This window comes from Pseudoliparis swirei, chromosome 14 (genome assembly GCF_029220125.1).
Source record: "Pseudoliparis swirei isolate HS2019 ecotype Mariana Trench chromosome 14, NWPU_hadal_v1, whole genome shotgun sequence".
Lineage (NCBI taxonomy): Eukaryota > Metazoa > Chordata > Actinopteri > Perciformes > Liparidae > Pseudoliparis > Pseudoliparis swirei.
The window spans coordinates 4,260,225-4,282,505 of NC_079401.1; the positions used below are offsets into that span (position 1 = coordinate 4,260,225).

The 22,281-nt window shown below is 47.5% G+C and overlaps 1 protein-coding gene across 2 annotated transcripts in view; it reads right to left on the minus strand.

The window, feature by feature from the left end:
* Positions 1 to 22,281, minus strand: part of LOC130204729 (fidgetin-like) — a 69,726-nt gene that overhangs the window by 12,188 nt on the left and 35,257 nt on the right. The window contains exons 1-2 of one of the 2 annotated variants that reach the window (XM_056431674.1): positions 18,651 to 18,689; positions 17,795 to 17,825 (exon numbers count right to left, since the gene is read on the minus strand). In XM_056431674.1, the coding sequence (XP_056287649.1) occupies positions 17,795 to 17,819 (25 nt within the window). In that variant the 5' untranslated portion in view covers positions 17,820 to 17,825; positions 18,651 to 18,689. Of the gene's footprint in view, positions 1 to 17,794; positions 17,826 to 18,650; positions 18,690 to 22,281 lie in introns of those variants that run through there. The other variant, XM_056431676.1, reaches the window with a different exon arrangement.

The window sequence follows — 22,281 nt, forward strand, 5'->3', positions numbered from 1 at the left end:
AGCTACTGTTTCACGAGTGTGCGCAGGGCCTTGTGTGTGTGTGACAACCTCCGGACCACCTTGTTAATGAGTCCAGCACACTGTGACTGAGCCACGGGCGACGCTGCGCTGGCACACAACCTGCAGCGGAGAGTCAAACAACGAGATGAGGTCCTCCAAAAGGCAATTCATTATGAAATTAGTCATAAGCCGGTGTCTTACACTCACACACACACACACACACACACACGAACGAGCGGCAAAACATGTTTGTTTTTTTAAAGCTCTCGTTGCGTTGGATTTGTCGAGCGTCGTAACTCAAAAAGACAAAAACGCGTGAACTCAAGACTCTCCTCCTCCGTCCCCGCCAAGCAGGCCGCGAGAATCTGCGTTTGAAGCCCGGCGGTTCGAGCCCAGCCGCAGCGACGCCAACAACAACAACAAAACAACAGATAAGGGAGCACACAGGGCGAGTTCAAAGTCTAGACGGCGAGCGGTGACCGGGGAGAGATGAGCTGTCAGTGACTCAAAGACAGAAGGGGGGGGGGGGGTAGAGATGACAGCTCAGAGCTGCGATATAAGGATATCTGACAAATGACAGCATCTTAAGCGATAAAATCTAATATTCATTGTACTCTGTGATCTTTGACCTTTTTTTACAACCATCAAAAGTTAGAAGCGTCTTCTCGGAGTGAAAAGAAACCCGTCTTTGAGTCTCCGGCTCGGTTCTGCTATCACACCCGCGTGGATTTAACGGCGACTCTAAATGCATCGCGGCGGTAAGGAAATCAGGACTTTAACTCGGCATGAATCTGCCCCGGATCCCGGCGGCGTGCGGCGCCGCCCGGCCCGCCGCTATCAGATCTTCCCCTGAGCGGTATAAATTGACTCTGTCTAAACGTCCTCTTAGAGACGGACTCCTGAATGGGGGGGTTAACCGGGGAGGGCGCCGTTAAACAAACGCTCCGGATCAAGGAAATTGTGCGTGGCTTCTTTTTGTGAGCCGGAGAGGAAATTGAGAGATATTGGACGGTGCTAACGCACGCCGTTCATCCATAATGCACTGGGCCCGTCCATTTCCTGTGACGAGCGCGGCGTGCCTAATCACCCGGGGCTGCTTCCTCAAAGACAGGCCTGCACACACACACACACACACACACACACACACACACACACACACACACACACACACACACACACACACACACACACACACACACACACACACACACACACACACACACACACACACACACACACACACACACACACACACACACACACACGACTGGAAACATGCGGCCCGCTGAGGCAATCAGATTATTATTATCAGGGGGAAGAAACATCTGTAAAGAGACGAGAGCTTAATGTTCATCATCTTTAGGGCTGAAGTTGGAGGATTATAAATAGATGTCGCTCTTTAATGATGGTTTATTACTCTATAATCTAAATGACATTAACACACGATGTTCTTAACCATAACTTAATAAGCCATTAGCTAATGGTTCATACAGTTAAATATAAATATATTGTTTTTAATTGGATTCTTATTTCTGATTTATCCATTAGCAAACATTGTGTTAACTTAATAAAGCCATTAGTAACAATTTATATAATCTATAAACATTAGATTAATAGTTAATTTAAGGTTTATACATTGTTAAATTGTCTTCACAAAATGATCATGTTTATTCACAATAAAGCTATAATAAACGTATAAATCACAGTAATGTATAGTTAAGGTTACCTTTGGCTTTATTAAGTTAATACTTTCTAGTTTGGATCAATAAAGCCTCATTAAATACTTTATCAACTAAGCAAAGTATTCATAACTTTAAACCCAAACTATTCCATTGATAATAAAAGGTTTATACGCTGTTAATTCTGGGTTTATCAAGTTTTTTATTCCTGATCTTTAAACATCCATAACAAATGTTTAACTTCATAAAGACACGAGTAGACTGATAAAATAAAATATAAATAAAACATGTCTTATTAAGGATTAATAATGTGTAACTTACAAGTTAATACATAATGTATTCATTGATATCAATAATCCAACATCAGTTAAACATGTATCAAATACTTTAATACCTCAATGAGTAATTATTTATCAAAGGTTTATCAGTTGACTTTATAAATCATGTATTCATTGATATCAATGATCCATCAACATTAATAAACAATTCACCAACCTCATGAAGCCATTAGTAACGGCTTATAGAACCCAACGAGTAATTATTTATTAAACATGTATCATTATTAAAGTTATATTACTTATTTATTAATAATAAACAATTTGAGAACTAAATCGAATCAAAAGAAAGAAACAAACTCTAAACGAGGTGCAAGTAATATGAAGTTATGCTACTAAAGCCATATTAAGTGAATCACTTTTTCCAGTTTATTTTACCTTAAATTATAAGAACAATATATTTAGTAAACTTAAAATTGTAGTTATTTTTACCACATTTATACATCTTTTTGAATTCCTTTTTCTAATCTTTTAATATTAGCAAAGAATGGATCATCTCGACGAAGCCGTCTTAAAAGTGTATATGAATTGTTACTGATGGCTTTATTAAGTTAATAAATAAAGTAATAAGTCACACTCCTGATCTCCAAAAGCACCGATGAACAATGTATGAACTCAAAGCAATTAGTAATCGTTTATAAACCCATAGTTTCCACATTTCGAATTGTAATATAAATGTGTAATAAATCATTTATAAAGAATAATCATAAAAATGCTACAACACAGACTTCCTCCACATCGACGTTCCCCGCCAACGCCTCCGCCGCCGCGGCGCCCCGAGGTCAACGTGGGCCACGCACTATCAATACTCTGACGCCCAGATCCATACCTGTGTTTCCCTGTGGCCCCCACCACGCTGTTTACCTGGGAGTTCAGTAATTAAAATAGATTTATAAGAGGAGGCCCAAGCCTTTAGAAATGACATCGATCTCCCGGTGAGAGAACGCTAAGGCGGAACTCTGCTGGCTCCTCTCGCCGGATGATGCCCCCCCCCCCCCTCCCCCGATGATGCTCTCTTTCTGCAGCGTTGAGGACGCTCCCCCCCCTCCTCCCCCATCCTTTCCTTCTCGGTGTAAAACTTTGGAAAGTCCTCGACGTGAAGGGCGTCAGTTAGGGGCCCGCCGATGTGGAGGGGGGGCAGTCGAGGGGTGGCAGGTGGAGATAATAGAGAGGGAGCCTCTAACCTCGTCCCAAACTGTCCGTCTTCATAAATAAAATGAGATAATTATTGAGTGAACAACATTACGCGCCGGCGACGCACTCGTCCCCCTCCGCCCTCCTGCGCGGCGCGGTTGTAAATCTCGACAAACGCGGCGCTTTTGGACATTAAGTGCTCGCTAAGCACAGCGGACGCATCATATTTCAAGAGCAGGCGTTGTGTGGGTGAGGAGCTGGGGGAAAATGGAGTGTAATGGTTATCCATTATCTTATACGGCAACGGCGGCAATGATCATTTTCAAGTGACTCATTTCTGGAAGTACCGATCTGTCGGCCCTCCGCGAGAAGACTCTGACGGCTAATCCACAACAACTATTCAGAGGTCGTCCACCGCGGTACAAGAGAACGCTCCAGCCTTATTCAAATGCGATCCTCGGGAAGAAGATCCACCTCGCAGACAAGCGGAGCGGGCGAGTCGCCAACATTAACAATGCATCAACAGATGAATATGCATCAGGACTCCTGAAGGAAGAGAAAAGCTCAAAAATGAGATGTTTGTCACGGGAATTAAATAGTGAGGCTGGAGTGTATTGACAGAACACAACTAAATATATACAAAAAAATTATAAAAAGTTTCAATAGTATCCGTGAAGAAGTGGTATTATTCAATCCTATTATATTATCCTGCCGAGGTGAACGTGTTTTCCGTGTGTGATGTTTGTTTGTGTGTGTGGTCTCGGCTCCACATGAATGGTTACTTAACACCACACTGATTTCCCCTCAGCAGTTAGAGGAAAAAAACCAGCCGATGCTCAATGATGCATCGCCGTGTTTGTTGCCGCCAGGCTGGCGTGTGTATGCGTGTGCATATGCCAGTGTGTGTGTGTGTGTGTGTGTGTGTTAGCTGGCACGTAGACAGAGCCCAGGAGTGACTGCCGGAGTGTCACCATCTGTGGATGCATTTATGTCTGTCTGCACTGGGCTGTGTGTGTGTGTGTGTGCTTATTTATATGTGTGTGTGTGTGTGTGTGTGTGTGTGTGTGTGTGTGTGTGTGTGTGTGGAGAGTCAGACAGTAGACTGGACCGGGGCTCCACGGTCCGACCGCAGCAGACAAACTCGGTGCCAAATACTAAACTGCACTGTAAAATCTGACCTTTCCCGATTTGAGATAATACGAAGATAATAATATAATAAATGTTCCCCTTCAAATGAGTAACGCATTGTCCTAAAGAAGCCGGGGGAAAAAACTGATTAATATCTATTTCTTTTGTATGTGCTAAGATTTAATTTGATGATCGTCGTTTGATCGCCGTGGCGAGTAAATAAATAAAAAGGAAGATTTTTAAAAAGCAGGGGACTCGAAACCCTTGGCAAGCAGAGCAAGATTAGAGTTCAGCAGCAGTTGGTGGAGATTAACGCTCGCCGTGCGTGGCGCAAGGTGTGTGTGTGTGTGTGTGTGTGTGGATTACTGAAGGGGCCCTGGCTGGGATAACCTCTACCTCCAGCCTGCTTCGGCGTGCATGTTTTGAAGTGTCGCATCCCGCCCTCCTCATATGAGATCTGCCAACTCCTGGGTTCTCTCAGCGCCGCCCACAAAAGAAGGACGCGTGAAGAATTGAGGTTAAAGTTCATGTTGTTTTTTGTGACGTTGTAATTGTACGTGATCTCGTCGTCGCCCCTCTGGTTCAGTGCAACGTAAAGACGGCCGGGAGGACGTGCAGCCGGACTCGAGCTCCACGGCCAGCACCGTGTCCTCTTTCTCCTTTTGTTCTGAGCCCACGAGGCTCGCCTCAATGCTGCATCACACAGGTTGTCTAAACAGTCAAACAGCGGATCGATGCGCCCGATCGATCGGTGGCATTGAGACTGAACGGGTCGAGGAGGGCAGCCGATTCTGACTAGAGCTCACACACACACACACACACACACACATATAATATATATACAGCCGGCACTGCTGAGCATCTGGTGTGGTTTACAATACAAATATTTGCGAACGCCTGTATTCAGATTCATGAACACACGGGCGGACTCGGGTCCCGTCCGCCGGCGGTTTGTCTCAGAGTGAGGGCGTCCAGTCAGCTCCGGCAGCTGAATATCAAGCCGGCCGCCGCCGCCGCGTCTCCTCCGCGCTCCACTGACACCGTCGATAGCGCTGCATTATTCATGGCGGGGCGGCCGATGAGATGGCCTCTCGCTGAGGGCTGGATTTCAGCCTGTCCCAAACTTTACGGGGGTGCTGGCGGGACGCGTGACACCTTCGACGACTGCTTATCGTCAGCGAAAATGACAACGCGGGGCGCGGCAAAGGGCACCCAACTGTAAAAGGGAGGCTCGATGAAGGGGGGGCGGGGATTTGTGGGTTTTGGTGAGTCTGACACGCCACGTCTTCCACAATGAGCCGCCGCCGCCGCCGCCTTGGATCGCAGCTAAAATAGGCCCCACTCTGACAGGTAAAGTACATATTATGACTCCCTTGTCAGCTCCTCTTGTTTTCCATCAAGTCAATAAACACGGATCACAAAGTTTACATGAGAACCTGAAGCGTCCTCTTTTGCACCAATAAAAGGAAAACAAATCACAATTTCAAATGTCGGCTCATACGCGTTTGCTGATTTCCATTCCACAGACTAAAGACATCAATTAGCTAAACTGTGTGTGTGTGTGTGGGGGGGCAAGAAAGGAAAAGAAGACAGTTATTTGGAGTAAATCAAACAAGACGCAAAGAGAACCAGAGGCAACACAAAAAACACGTCAGGCTGCTTGATATCAGATCTCTGGAGGAGAAATCTGATGGGCACCGATGAGCAGAAGGCGTCTCGGGAGAATTGGATAGAGGAGAGATTTAATGTGATCATGGGGGACGCTCATCTTTCAGGGAACGGGGTAATAATGAGCAATCAATAACGTCCTTAACAGAGTTAGAGCGAGTGGCTGACAGCAGATGTAAGGCTCCGGCTAACAGCCTACGTCTGATCTCACATTACTAGGCTCCAACGCTCGCGGGGAAGGGGCGGACAATACATGCGTGTCGCGGCATATGGACCGGCACACCAACATATGGACACACGATGCCTTTTGTTGTTTACCCCCCACCCTCCTCATGTACGCCATCCCACACACACACACACACACACACACTCCTCAGGTGACATCCGCCAGCGCCGTGTCATTGTCGGTCGATCAATAGCCGTAATCGCATTCAGAGGCGATGAACACGGTGGCGAGCTCTGTGAGTTTACTTTACCGGCGAACGGACAAGACGCGCCGCTAGATTCCTTTTAGCGGTATTTGCACGTTAGTAGAAAAATCTAAAACACACGCATCGTTTATTTATGAAGTGAACAAAGCTCCGTACTCTGCCGTCGACTCGGGTGTCAAAAGACTGCTTCTCCGAATGTGTGAGTGGTGAATACAATACCAACCCCACCTCATGACTGAAGCTGGCTAACTGTTAATTAATTATGGCTGTCACTTTTTATTCGAAATTCAAACTATCATTGTAAAAAAATCTATATATATCAGAGATGTAATGATGATGAGCTCAAGTTTTAAATCCTCAGGCTGTATCTCGTACTCCAAGTCACCGTCCGCCATTGAACCGCTACCCATCTACGCCATATATAGCTTTCTTAGCTAACGCAAGCCGAATGATCTGAGGAGTCATGTGACGAAGCGATTCAGAGGGGGGGGAATTACAATAATGTTAGTTTAGACTTGACGTTAGCCTATAGAGTCCTTATTTTTAACAATTAGCTGCCACAAGATTTGCCCTCTGTAAATATTTTGAATACAGAAACAGGTAAAAAGTAATTACTAATCATCATTAGATTATATTTATCGGATTTAGCAGATCAGCAAAGGAACCGGTTTGGCTTGTTTGGTCAATAAATAAAAGCTCATAACATTATTTAAAATGGTCTTTCAAGTGTTAGATAGAAGATGAATAAAACCAGCTAATTCTGGTATTTTTACAAAGAAAATCTAAAAGATTGCAGATGTATATTCTGTGTCTTGACTAATCCTGTAATTGTCCAACATTTCAGTTCAATAAGCGGCACGTTGACTTCTCAGAAGCCAGAAGACGTCATTTCACCAAACTGCAGTTTTCGGTCTTGGCGTTAGCTAGGAACAATTCCGTTCATTCAACTGCAAAACCGCTGACAAAAATGTCAAATATTTGATAAGGATCTGGACATTCCGTCATGTGACCTGGGTGTAGCGTGCAGAGAGCTACTCAACACGTTAAGAAGCTGTCAATAAAATCTCTTAGCCCCCTAATAACCTTTTGCTTTGACGAGCCAAAACATCAGCGGAAACATTCTTCACCGCGCACTTAACATCGTTGCGTGTTTTGCTGAGCGCATTATGAACGTCATCAGCAGCAACCATCGCGTCCTTCCAGGAGAGCTCAGAGTCACGGACAGAAAGGTGGATATTAATGCCTCCCTGTTCACTTTTCTGCTGGTTCCCCACAAGCTTCTGCCTGGACCGGAGCGCCTCGATAACAGCGTGGATGAGCAACTCAATGTCCTTCCAGTGCAATATTTCTCACAGCAGACGCAGTTAGAAACTCCTGTTTTCACTCTTACTGAATAAATAATTACATCTTTATTACTGCGTGGCGCAGCTCGAACCCCCGAGGCCGACGGACGGAAAACACAACCTCCAGAAAGACAAACGCTAGAATCAAGTTTGGGGAACCGGAACAGGACCGATATTTCGACGCTTTCCTGTTATGCGCCGAATTAAAGTTGAGAAATATATATAGAGAGAGAGCTGAACGTCCTCTGGTGAAGATGGGAATATGATGAGGGAGAGAGGTGGAAGAGCAATGGAGGGGTGAAAAAAGGGTGCGATTCGGCAGTGAGAAAAGGGCGTGCGAATGCCCGGCGTTCATACAGGCAAAGTCGTCCGTCGCGTCCAGAGAGGGAAACCGGACGGAGAGGAAGTGACAAACTTCTTGCAGCCTGGGCACAAATTAGCATTTCTTTTTTCTTCTAATCACGAGTGCGTGTCTGTGTTTGTTTCTGATGCAGCCCCCTCATACTACTGTACTTGTCTGCAGCCTCTGTCTGGAGATGGAGATGGAAAGAAGAAAAAAAAGAGCGAGAGGGATGTATGAAGAGATAGAGAGAGACAGAATAGGAAAGACATACACTGAGAGAGTAAGACTGAAACACATAGAGAGAGAGGGATGCTGATGTGTGTGCTGCATCCCAAGGGATCACTTACTCAGTATAGACACAGGACTGGAGGACAGAGCACAGCAAGGGTTCATTGGCCAAAATCTCTCCTCTTGACACACACACAATTCCTCCAAGCAATATTCCTGTAAGCACTTGTCCACTGAGGATAACCGCATTGACTGAAGTGGAGTCGATGTAAGAGGACGATAGAACGAGGGGAGGAAACCCACACCAAAAAACAACGACGTAGGGATCAGGAGAAAAGCATCAGGATGAGGAGTGTCCACCTGGCCGGCGTCCAGGGGAATTAAACCGTCTGTTTACCGCTCTCAGCGCATCAGCAGCGCCATGTTAGCCTAATGGCACGGACACAAAGCCAATTGATTTGCGGACCAATAGACCTGTCCCACGGCACAGGCAGATTACCTCGATCACTGGCTCTGCATCCAGCAGACACCGCTTCTCGTTCCTGGGCGGTGGAATGTGAACGGGGTTTAGCATGCGTCGCATGTATATATATATGTATATATATATACATATATAGATAAATATATGTATATAAATGTATATATACATATATATTTATATATATGTATACATATTTATATTTATTTATATATATGTATATATACATATATATATATATTTATATATATGTATATATATACACGTATATATACAGATATATATATATATATACATATATATATATATGTATATATACATAGAACAATGAACTAATATCCAAGCTAGTTCTCATTAAAAGCCGATTAGTAAAAGAAGAGTTTATTTTCTGTTTGTGCTTAACATCGACTCAATTCAGCCTCATTGTCCACGACAGTTGAGTCCAGCTTTGCTTTCCCGCTGCGGTGAAGTTGAACACCAACAATATGCACAAACGGTACATCCCTGAAGTGGAAATGTGGAATTGAGAGTTCAGCGTGTGACATTTTCCCAGAAGGATCTAGCTCGGCCGCATGCCCGATGCCCATTTGCGGCATTAACAGTGCACACTGTTCTAAATTGAATGTTACACCCGACAAAAAAAAAAAAAAAAACTTGCTGCAGGACAATGAAAGGCCACACACACACTTGGAATGACAGTTGTCCGAGTGTACGGCCGAGTGAGAATAATCCCACATTCTCCACAGTGTTCACTCATGTCAGTGTCCCAGTTGATAAGCATGAAAATCCATTTATCTACAAAGGAGCTCTCCGGTCCATATTGGACAATGTCTCTTTCATGGTCCCCCTCGCAGGCCCTTCTTTTTTTTTTTCCCCATCCACAAAGCCGCCCAACGGACTCCTCCACGTCTGTAATGGGCCACATTCATTTGATATGGACACATCAAGGGAGATATCGCCGTGGTGTTTTTTGCCGTGCATCAAGAGAAGTGGGGCTGCTTTCACCGAGGCGGCGAGACGCTCTGCGCATAGAAGAACAATGGACGCAAGTCAGATGCAGAAAAAATAAATAAATAGAAAGATAGAGAGATACAGTGGCTTGGACGTGAACAACGGTACACGTGAGCTCGCATGGAGAACCACGGAGAACCACAGAGACCCACAGATACCTACAGGGACCTACAGAGACCTAGAGAGACCAACAGAGACCCACAGGGACCTACAGAGACCCACAGGGACCTACAGAGACCCACAGAGACCCACAGAGACCAACAGAGACCTACAGAGACCCACAGGGACCTACAGAGACCTAGAGAGACCAACAGAGACCCACAGAGACCCACAGAGACCTACAGAGACCAACAGAGACCCACAGGGACCTACAGAGACCAACAGAGACCTACAGAGACCCACAGGGACCTACAGAGACCCACAGAGACCTACAGAGACCTACAGAGACCCACAGAGACCCACAGAGACCCACAGAGACCAACAGAGACCTACAGAGACCCACAGGGACCTACAGAGACCTAGAGAGACCAACAGAGACCCACAGAGACCTACAGAGACCCACAGGGACCTACAGAGACCTAGAGAGACCAACAGAGACCCACAGAGACCAACAGAGACCTACAGAGACCCACAGGGACCTACAGAGACCCACAGAGACCCACAGAGACCCACAGAGACCCACAGAGACCCACAGAGACCACAGAGACCCACAGAGACCCACAGAGACCCACAGAGACCCACAGAGACCAACAGAGACCCACAGAGACCCACAGAGACCCACAGAGACCCACAGAGACCCACAGAGACCCACAGAGACCAACAGAGACCCACAGAGACCCACAGAGACCCACAGGGACCCACAGAGACCCACAGAGACCCACAGAGACCCACAGAGACCCACAGAGACCCACAGAGACCCACAGAGACCCACAGAGACCCACAGAGACCCACAGAGACCAACAGAGACCCACAGAGACCCACAGAGACCAACAGAGACCCACAGAGACCAACAGAGACCCACAGAGACCCACAGAGACCAACAGAGACCCACAGAGACCAACAGAGACCCACAGAGACCCACAGAGATCCACAGAGACCAACAGAGACCCACAGAGACCAACAGAGACCAACAGAGACCCACAGAGACCCACAGAGACCAACAGAGACCCACAGAGACCCACAGAGACCCACAGAGACCCACAGAGACCCACGGGGACCTACAGAGACCCACACCACAGAGACCACAGAGACCCACAGGGACCCACAGAGACCCACATAGACCCCTAGAGACCCACAGAGACCCACAGAGACCCACAGAGACCCACAGAGACCCACGGGGACCTACAGTGAGACCCGCTGTCCTTATCGCTCAGCTTTCCCTCCTCCAGAGTCGCTCTCCTGACTGCAGGAGGACGGGGATCCAGAATTAGGCCTCGGAGGAGAGCCGTCAGATTACAGATTAGGAGGTGGGGAAGAGGTGGGATTAAAGGCGTAGCGGCGCGGCTCAGGGCGTTGTCAAATCGAGTCCGGTGTATCTCACTGTGTGGCAGGAGGGAAATGTTTAAAAGAATATATAAAACGACTCTCCTGGAGATTGTTATTGAAGCACTTTGCTCACCGGTCGATGCTCGTCGTTGCCCATCTAATCCATAATTGTGTAAATGAGCTGCGCCGAGCTTTACAACACAAGGCGGACACACACACACACACACACACACACAAAACAACCTCTGAGACTGGTATTAACCACGACGCTCTGTCTTAACCACCCTCTGGCTAATGCGGCTAATGAATGAGAGAGCGCTAGCAGGCTAGCGGCTCTAATTCTCCTTCACAGGCGATCATGTTGCAGCCCGGAGACGGATCGATACCATTTGCTCAACACACAGGAGGCCCGGGGATCTATAAAAGGGCTTTTATTGAGTAATTAAACACCCATTACTGTCCCGCGCAGCCAAACAATAAATCTGATCAGCCTCTCAGGCGCAGATCCGGCCGTGATTAATACTCAGTGCATGCATGACATCAGAGACATTTTGCTAAGTCCCGTCTGCGGTGCTCTGACGAGGGGTCCTGGGTCCAGGGCGGTCTGGGATCCGATCCCACCGAGGTCCACGCAGCGCTTCGTCAGAACGGCTCGGACAAAAGTGAGACGTTGAACCTTTTTCCTCCCCATCTGCCGTCAGGACTGTAACCTTTTAAAGGCTGTGAGGTTACTATTTAACAGAGTTTCCAAATGTCATTTTGATCATATTTTTAAATCATTCATATTCAGAATTAGTCATAGCGGAGGCGTAAAAGTACAATTTGAGGCCGTTTATGGAGAAATTCATTCAATATTGGTTTACACGTCACTTTAACAGCCACTATTACGTTTTTATAAGCAGTTTATATGCCACCATAACAATAACATTTATAACACCATAATGTAGCTGAAAGCATTTATAAGAGTATTGAAATAAACCATATAATGAAGAGTTTATATATATATATATATATTTATATGAAACCAATACAACTTAAATAAATGTAAAACTTTTAACCTGTACATTAACACACATAATGTATGTATTTGTTAATATATATATATATATATTAATGTATTTATTTATAAATAAATATAAATAAATTAATAATAAATTAATATTATTAATAAATATATATAATAAATACATTATTAATGTACAGGTTTAAACTTTTACATTTATTTAACTTGTATTGGACCAGCATCCTTCACAGATAACGGAGGCCGTTCCCAGCAGAGCAGCAACACTATCATGTCACATTGGTCTCTACTGTCCACCCCCCCCACCCCCGCCCCCTAATTTCCCAACGTCCTTTTCCACACTCGCACAATTCAAGACCCCGGGCGACAATCCCATCCTTGTTGGAGCATATTTAGCGTCGTTGAGCCAACAATATGGCATCTGGGTGATTCTCCGAAAAATATGAATGGCCCATTCACGGGCGCTCAATGGAGTCGCTTGGCAGTGCCCCCCCCCCCCCCCCCTCGTGCTCAAAACAATATTCCACGCAGCGGTCTTGGCACTCCACCCCCCCCCCTGAAATCAACAAAAGAGGAACTCGAAGCCGTCCCGAAACCCTCCAAAGCATTAATCCTCTGCGAGATGCGGGAGGACTTGGCACAAGCAAAGCGATTTAACGACAACGGGCAGATCACACGGCGCTTTGTGAGATTTAGGGGATACAATAGCACTCGGTTTCCAAAGCACACATTAGCGAGCATGTCATCGGGACCCCCTGGGAGGATCTGAGCAGCCTAGAGGGCTTGTGTAGTGAAGAGGATAAATATATGTTCCCGGGCATGAAGATGGAGCGCTGCCAACGCCTCCTCCACGCCGCGGCGGCCCGTGGATTACGATGTGTGGAATACATTAGCGCAATAATCTCCCGAACGCGCGGACTAACCCCGGCACACCGAACCCATTTGGCTTGTTAAGCGTCACGTCGCAACGCTCCCGAAATCAATTCACGACTGTCTCACGGCAGCTCCGCGAAGGTGCGGACGGGGGAAGAGGTTCTCGCTCTCGTTTTAACAATTTCACAACAACAACAACGACGACGAGAAAAAGAAGAAAAAAACCAGACTTGTTATAAATGTGCGGCGCTTGCAGCCACGCTGACCTCTGAGTGCGAAACAAAACCGACCGCGGACGAGCAGACACCCACTCAAAAGTCAATAGCATGCGCGCCTCCTCTTCCTCTCGTATGGTTAATGCATGACGCGAGGAAGAGGAGGCTCTCATTATACGCTGCATGCTATCATTAGCTCTCTGCCACATGTGTCCATCCTGGAGCTGGACAAGCAACAACCTAATGCTCTCGCCCGCTTACAGTGGGGGGGGGGGGGGGGGTAGTTGGCCCGCGTACACACACAGTTACAAGCATGCACACACACACACACACACACACACACATGATCACAGGGAAGCACACCGACAACTCCCTCCGCTCGGCCGGCTTCGCAAACCCATTTTAATGCAGTTTTTATAAAGACTTTTTTTCTTATGCCACAAATACCAAAAAGTTCTCTCTCTAATGGGGGGAGAGGGAGTGGGTGTGCTGGGGGTTGTTGCTATTCTTTGCTTAATGCGATCGCCGAACTCTTCGTGTTTCCAGAAGAAACGAGACGTCTTTACATCCGTGGACTCCGGGTAACGGAGTTTTTTTTTTGTTTGTTGGGGGAGAGGCTTTTTTATTCAACCGCGCGAGCGAAATTATTAACGTCCGCTGCTTTTTAACGAACGTGACCTCAAGGCCTCTGGGGTTCGGGACAACCGAACACGGCGCCGCACCCTGAACCCCGCGGCGCCGTTTAAACCCGGAGCTGTAAACGTCAGCGACGCCGAGGGGAGCGTCGGCTTCTTCACGTCACCGGAGACGTCGTCTCGGGCTTCGTGGAGTTTTCATTGGGGTTTTTTTCCGTTATCGCCGGACCAAAGGCAGAAGCGGCTAATCCACAGCGCCTGTAATCTGCCCGCCGCGGCGAAAGCTACGTAGCAACAGCCGTTTGTTGTCCGCCTCTCCCGGAGGCCGCAGGCGGCTCAGTGATGCTGTGCCACACGCCCAGCCACTCAACATCCTTTGTGTCCGTCGCCTGGCAGCCTGCCAAGCCTCGACACACACACACACACACACACACACACACACACACACACACACACACACACACGACCGCTCTTCCTCGCCCCCGACGAGCCATTGTTCATTAACGCTCACGCACACCTTTTTCCGCCTCGCAGAGAAAAAAAGTGTCCGACTTATTCGCGCCTCGCTAATCAAGACGTTCAAGCTGAGCTGCGGGGGGGGGGGGGGGGGTCATACGGTCAGGATCGAGTCCAGACCACACAAAAAATAGAAAATCCAGCAGCGCCGGCCCAGAGATTACAGTCAGATCCTTCCTCTGCTCCTGGCTGTCATTTTTCTTTGGCCCTTGTGGAGATTTTTTTAGTATTTTTTTTTTTTTAAAGGCTCTCGCCAAACGAGCGGCGAGCTCCTCCGCATATTAATGCACAATTTAACTTAAGACTTCCACGGCAGTAACCTAATTAGAGACGGCGCCGTCTCATTTGACGGCACAATGTACAGGATGAGCCGCACGCCGCCGTGGCGACGGAGGAAATTTTTTCCCGCCCGGTTTTTACTTCTTTTCTTTTCATATATATGTCCTTAGCATATTTAACGCTTCCGCACACGCCGAATGTTTTAATATCTGCCGGTGAATCCGGGCCAATGGGCGGTGGAGATTGCCGGTAAAGAGTAAAAGGAGGTGAGCGGGGGTCTGCTTAACATTCAGAAGAGGGGGGCCGCCGGATTGCAAAGAAGGTAAGAGAGGGGAGGGAGGAAAAAAAGTTTACAAAAAAATCTGCAGCTTTGATTTGATTAAAACCGATGAAAAAAAGACACGTTACGTAAACCGGAGGAACTTCAAACATTCCGGGTGGGTGGACTCGGAGTTCAGAGAGAGCGAGACGATGCTCTTCATGCTGGAATTAACATGGACATGAATTTAGCCGAGTGTCTCCCGGAAAGAAAGAGTCGGTTTCGGCTGCTCGAAAGCTTCCCGGCTGTTCTGCTATTCGTCTGTTAGCTGGACAGCAACTCGTTGAGCGTTGACTTCGGTCGCCGTGACAACGCGTGAAACTTCAAGAGGAACTTCTCGCCGTTGACCCGTTACCACGAAGAAGCATCCGCTTTGGGATCGCGGCTTCCAGCGAGTGTCCGCGGCGGTGAAGCTGGAAGTATCACTCCACCGCGGAGTGAAGACTGTGGTGTGGACCCCCCCCCCCCCACCACCACCCCAAAGTGCACCCATCAGATTTTGACTGGATAATAACCAGTCGGCACTGGGAGGACGACGCAGAGTGCAGAATGAGTGGAATTTGCGAGAGAGCGTTGGGGAAAATAAAATAATCCACGGACCGACAACTGTCAGTCATTGCAACATTACCCCCCCCCCCCCCCCACCACCACCACCACCACACACACATGCAGGAGAGGGGGGGGGGAGATTTGAGGACGTCCACTCTTGACTATGACTCCGGCAGCGCTGCCTTCTGGGACGGAGGGAGCGAGAGAGAGAGAGAGAGAGAGAGAGGAGGGGACTTAAGTGGACAAAGAGTGAAGTGGATGAGGGAGCGAGGAGACAAGACGGGCTGACGCTGTCGAGCAAACGTGGAGGAGAAGAAGCAGGGGGGGGGGATGGATGGAAGAGAGAGAGAAACAGATGGACGGGTCCGAGAGGGACTTGTTCTATTTGCATGTGCGGGGGGGAGAGGGGGGGGGGCTCCCACGGGGGTCCCGGGCTCCGGCTTTGGCACAAAAGATAACACTTAACATATTTGCTGAAAGATGACAACCCCTTTGTTTGCTGAGGACGGCCCCTTTGTCAGGATCGTGTAGACAGGAGAGACCCGGCGGACGCCGACACATCGCTCTCTCTGTGTGTGTGTGTGTGTGTGTGTGCGTGTAAAATAAATATACAAATAAAATATCATAATACCCCCCCCCCCCAATAGTAAACATTACAGACTTGATAAGAAGTGTCAGGATAATTTATTTACGCAGGTCCCACTGGAGGGAGTCGCTCGGCCACCCTCGGCTCTCTGTTCATTTGGGGACACATACACACACACACACACACACACTATTAGATAAATAAAGGCAGAGCAAAGGGTTGCCTGTTTGTAGAGCACTTTCTCTCCATTCCTATCATCTCTCCGTCCCTATTAGGTGTATCGTGGGGGGGTTGGCGATACGTTGTGTGTGTATAATGAGGGGGATTATTGCCGCTGTCACCGCGACCGGCGGATGCAGAGGAGGACGGATCTTAAGCCGGGAGACTGTAAGCAAACAAATACGACTTAGAGGAATAAAGAGGCCGCTGAGTAGCGACGTTATTTACATTACAACACACACACACACACACACACAACCTGCACGCCTGGGCTGTTCTCAGCTCACAAACACACACACATTTCTAAACCCGTGCACCGCATCGCTCCCCCAGATGCTCCTCCAGATCGACAGCCGCGGAAAACAAATGAATTCCTCCCATAAAGAATCACGTCCAATCAAAAGTCAGCCATTTATGAGAGAGATGCGGCAATGTGGCTGCGGAGTGTGTGTGTGTGTGTGTTGTGCAACACCTGAAGTCCGAATAGAGGCATTTGTTTTCTCATTAAAGGGAAAGTTTGACAGTGTGGACACACACACAAACACACACACACACACACACACACACACGCATCAGCAGGAGGAAACAGCACATGACGTGGAGCCAGAAACTGTGTGTGTGTGTGTATGTGAGAGAGAGAGAGAGAAAGAGAGAGAGAGTTCAAAGGTGAAAGGTTGAATTCTCACTAATAACGGCTACAAAAACCAAGAATGTGGAATCGTGGAAGCTCGGCCTGACAGGAAGAAAGCATTTTGTGTCGTCAATAATAATCAGGCAGCAAATAAAGTAAGTGAGGAGACATGAAACAAGCAGAATAAAGGGCGACACCGATTATAAATATGACTTCGAGGCCTGCGGCTCACGTCGACGACGTGCCATCCCATAATGAGCACGCTTTTGGTGTTCAGAAGTCAAAAGAAATCTCACACGAGTTGTGTACGCGTGAGTGTCGAAAAATATGAGTCCTGCCGCATGTCCGTTTGGCTCTTGCGCAAGTTAGATTATCAATAAAAAAATGAATAGTTTGAGAATTATAGATTATTAATGTAACATGAAGCCATGTGAAATTTATATGTAGCCCAGGTAGATTAATTTTGGAGATTTATCCTATGAAAATAAATATATTATTTGTTTTAATAAAGCTGACAGTATGAATACACACGCACACACACGATATATAAATACATGTATTTGTTTTAAATACACTGAAGTCCCCAGCTAGTGGATCTCATCTGTGCACCTTTTAATACATTAATAATAATAATATTAATCACAGTAATAATTATAATAATGAAAGGTGTAGTGTAAAATCCACCTACCATAGACGCTGCCGCTGCTGATCATCTCGTGCTGGAACGGTGAGAGGAAGAGGGAGAGGAAGAGGAGATGAGAGCATTGGAATTAAAATTTGAGAAGAACAAAAAAAAAAGAAAAATCCCCTTCAACCAAGAAACAGAAACATGACTGACACTTTTCTTTTTTTTCTCGATTTTTTGGGGGAGATAATGTTTCTATTTCTTGTCGGTTTCCGGCGGCGCTGCTCGGACTCGCAGCCGTGAGACACTCAATGGAGGAGAGAGGTGTCTAACCCACATGCATCTCATTAGAAAGTGGAGCCCGGGATGACAGGAGGGAGGAGAGAGGGAGAGAGAGGGAGGGAGGGAGGGAGAGAGAGAGGGAGGGAGAGAGACAGAGAAAAAGAACAAATCTCTCGGTGCTTGTTTAGAGTTCAAACCGCCGATAACGCCCTGAAATGTCTCCTAACGGGCGGACGCGGCGGCTTCCGGTGTCCGCGGCTTCCGGTGTCCGCTCTCTTCAAGTTGACTCTTTTTTTTTTATTATTAATTAATTTGTACTTTTTTTTTTAAACGAGTGCCGCACAGCCGTCCACACGTGAACACAGCGCGAGTCTGTTAGTGCGGGTTTCGCTAATTATTATTATTTATTTTCCACCGCGGCGCTTGTGAAATCAACCGCTATTTCCACGCGCAGGTGTCGTGCGCAAATTCGGGCAACTTGTTTCAAACGACAACGCGCGCGCGCGCGTGATTCCGAGGGTGGACGTGCACACTGCGGGGGCTGCAGCGGTCGTCTCCTCTCCTCGGCAGCCCGCTCTGACCGCTCGTGTCCGGCAGCGGACGCGAGCGGATCCCGGAGAACCGCAGCGCTCCTTACCTGCTGGTGTAGCGACAGGTCGACCTCTCGCGTGGGGTTGGTGGTGGTGGTGTGGGAGGGTGTTAGGGTCGCATCGATCCCGTGGAAGGGTATGCTGCTGATGATGAACGTTTTGTTTTTGTTGTTGTTGTTGTTGTTGTTGTTTTTTAGCCGAGGGTTAAGCCAGGTTGCGCGCGAGCAGAAACCATCCCAAGTGAACGCAGCAAGCACTGACCACAGCCACTGCCATGTTGGAATTTCACCAGCTTCCAACAGCTGCTTCTTACACTGACCAGTACGCTCCCCAGTGCGCATGCGTGCGACGAGGTAAAGAGGAGGGGTGGTGGTGGTGAAGGAGGGGGGAGAAAAAGAAGAAGAAGAACAAAAATCCAATTACTGCCCATACGGTTATTATGGGCGTCCAGTTTGTGTGGCAGAGTGGTGAAGAAGGGGAGTCCAAATGGTGCGAAAGACGAGCCGGAAAGTGTTTGGAAGCCAAAAGGCTAAAGGAGCCAGTGCCCTGCTGCACAATTATTAACACAGAAAAGGAGACTCTTTTTTTCTTCTTCTTTAAAAGCATCTGCAGTTTATTTATTTATAATCATCTCAAGCTGGCGCCGGTGCATGTGTTGCTTTATGCTATCAAGATGCTAACGGGTTTATTAAGACGCCGTGCGGGCGGTGATGACATGCCCTCGCCTCTAAGAGCCCCCAGAGTGGGACAACGGCCCCATATAGCTCATAAGAGGCCCCCTGGAAGCCCCCAGGCTGCAGTTTGGGAACCCACTGAAGTGTACGGGAGGGCTGGGCGCCACGCCTCCTAATCTGCCCGAAATATGACCGCGCCTCCTCCCCGTGATAATTATAGCAGCAATATGGAATTAGCAATCGGGAATCCCTAATTAGAATGAAAATGTCCCAGTTAGCCAGTTATCAAAGCGTCAGCGGGGGGGGGGGGGGGGGGGGGCAGATCCTTAAACAAGACATCAAAGACCACCAGCCCATTGTTCCTCAACACACACAAAATACCCCTTAATCTGGTCAAATGAAATTTTAAGGGGTTAATAAAAGGTTGGAAATAAAGTCACAAACACACACACACATGTACACACACACATCTTGAGGGTCAACCGGTGGAACCAGGGAGCGCAATGCGTAGAAGGGAGGGTTGTTTGCCTCCACCACCACCCTCACCACCCCCACCACAACCCCCACCACCACCCTCACCCCCGCCACCACCACCTGTAATTAATTGTCCTTTCTTGCAATTCCGTCAATTTCATTACCGCGTGTCACGCCCGCCGCGCACATCAAGGTTCCGTTAGCAGGACGGAAAATGGGATTTAAAAGTCCACTAATCGCCGTGTAAATAAACTCTCTTTTATTTGTTACGCGGTGTTAATTATTGTTTCGTCGTTAGACCGAACCTTAAATTATTATCGTCTTTTAACGTGTAAGAGAGGGAAGGTTTATTAGTCCGTTCACACACCGGAGGGAGAACTCAAGTGTGTTGAATATGCAGCGTTGATGTGGCTAATCCCACATTCAATGTGTGTGTGACATATTTTCTGATTTGTGACAAACAGTGTGTGTGTGTGTGTGTGTGTGTGTGTGTGTGGTGGGGGGGATTTAACGGCGACATAAATCTAAATAGATTTTTAACTCATTAGCCATTGGAGAGGTAATGATGTAAGTCTGCCACTAATGAGCTTAAGCTCTTAATTGAATGGGAGTGTGTGTGTGTATGTGTGTGTGTGTGGGCGGGGTGGGGGTGGGGGTGTTGGTTTGGTGGAGGAGGAGGAGCACACTCTCCACATCGGCACACACACAAGCAGAAATGCACAGAAGAATACACACACACACACACACCTACAAATACAATCCCGCCTCCTCCGGTATGGTGTGTATGTGTTTTTTCTCCCTTCCCTCTTCGGGATCATGTGTGTGTGTGTGTGTGTGTGTGTGTGTATGTGTGTGTGTGTGAGTCGTAGTCACATGACCAGCTAAATTTCAACTTCCCCTCCACACACACACTGAATGAAAGAGCCGTTCCTCATGCGTTATGTATTAAATCACCGCTATAATTGATACACTCTTCAACGCGGGGCCGAAACAAAGGCTTTTTATTTATGATTTAATTCACAATCAGCGGCCAATCAAAGGCCCCGCTGAACGCCACCAATCAAACCTCCAGATCCGCCACACGAGAGGAGCATGCAACGCGAGCCCTCGCCGCTTTGAAGCCCCCTCCGACAGGCGCGTTTCATATTTTGATTCATCTCCCCCAAATAATTATCGGCACTTAACCCGGGCCGCGTCGGCGCCGACGTAACGGCGTCGAAATCAATTTGGATGAGGAAGAAAAAGCTGATAGGATAAAAACGAAGAGAAAGAAAAGTCCATTCTCAATAAACTGTGCATTTAGAGAGAGATTATGTTCCCTTGGTGATACAGGCGGTTATAAATGATGATATCCAATTTCTTAGTGTCTTCTATCAAATATGCCCCGGCATAAACAAAGCCCGAGTGAACGGGGGGGGGGGGGGGGGGGGCTTACAATGGCGGGGAGTCTCAGAGCGGGAAATCCAGAGGGAGGAGAACGGCAGATTAGAAAAGCCCAGATAGTGTTTCTCAGCCGCCCGAGATAAAGAAGAGGTAAACGTAGGAAAATAGAAGAGAGGGTGAGCCGTGTGTGTGTAGGTGTGTGTGCGTGTGTGTGTGTGTGTATGTGTGTGTGGCCAACCCACTTTTACGAAGCCCGGGCTGACGCCCTGATGGGACGCGGCGCAGATTTGAGCCTATTGAGCATAAGCTGCTAAATTTGGCAATAAAGGGGAATGTGATTTACTATAAGCTTCAGTGGGCCGAGAGCGACGCTGCCGGCGTGTGTGTGTGTGTACACGCACACACACACGCACACACACGCACGCCTGAGAGCATAAAACACACACACTAACAATAACTCACTCACTCAGTTACTGTCTCTCGCTCTCTCCCTCAGTCTCCCCACACACACACACACACACACACACACACACTCGCGCGGCCACTCATGCGGCTCAGCGGCGGTGACTTTGACAAATAACCAGGAAGTCCTGGTGTTGGCTTAAAAACTCCCAACTTGTTCAGTTGCAATTCTGCATTTGTCCTGCTTTAATGGCTGTGGAAGTGGCTTTGGAGGTAATCTGTCAGTGATTGATTAGAGCGCCGGACAAATCCCCCTCGCCGGACACATTGGGAGGCTGCAGGCCGCCGAGAGAGAGAGAGAGAGAGAGAGAGAGAGAGAGAGAGAGAGAGAGAGAGAGAGAGAGAGAGAGCTCTGCATGCGTGTCGCTACATCAACTCTGCAGCAAGTGGAGTTTACCGGTGCTGATGAGAATCCAACAAGTCTCACTGGATCACTCTCACACAATCGATCAGTATGGAACATTTTATATATACAGGACTGTCTCAGAAAATTAGAATATTGTGATGAAGTTCTTTATTTTCTGTAATGCAATTAAAAAAACAAAAATGTCATGCATTCTGGATTCATTACAAATCAACTGAAATATTGCAAGCCTTTTATTCTTTTAATATTGCTGATTATGGCTTACAGCTTAAGAAAACTCTAAAATCCTATCTCATAAAATTTTAATATTTCCTCAGACCA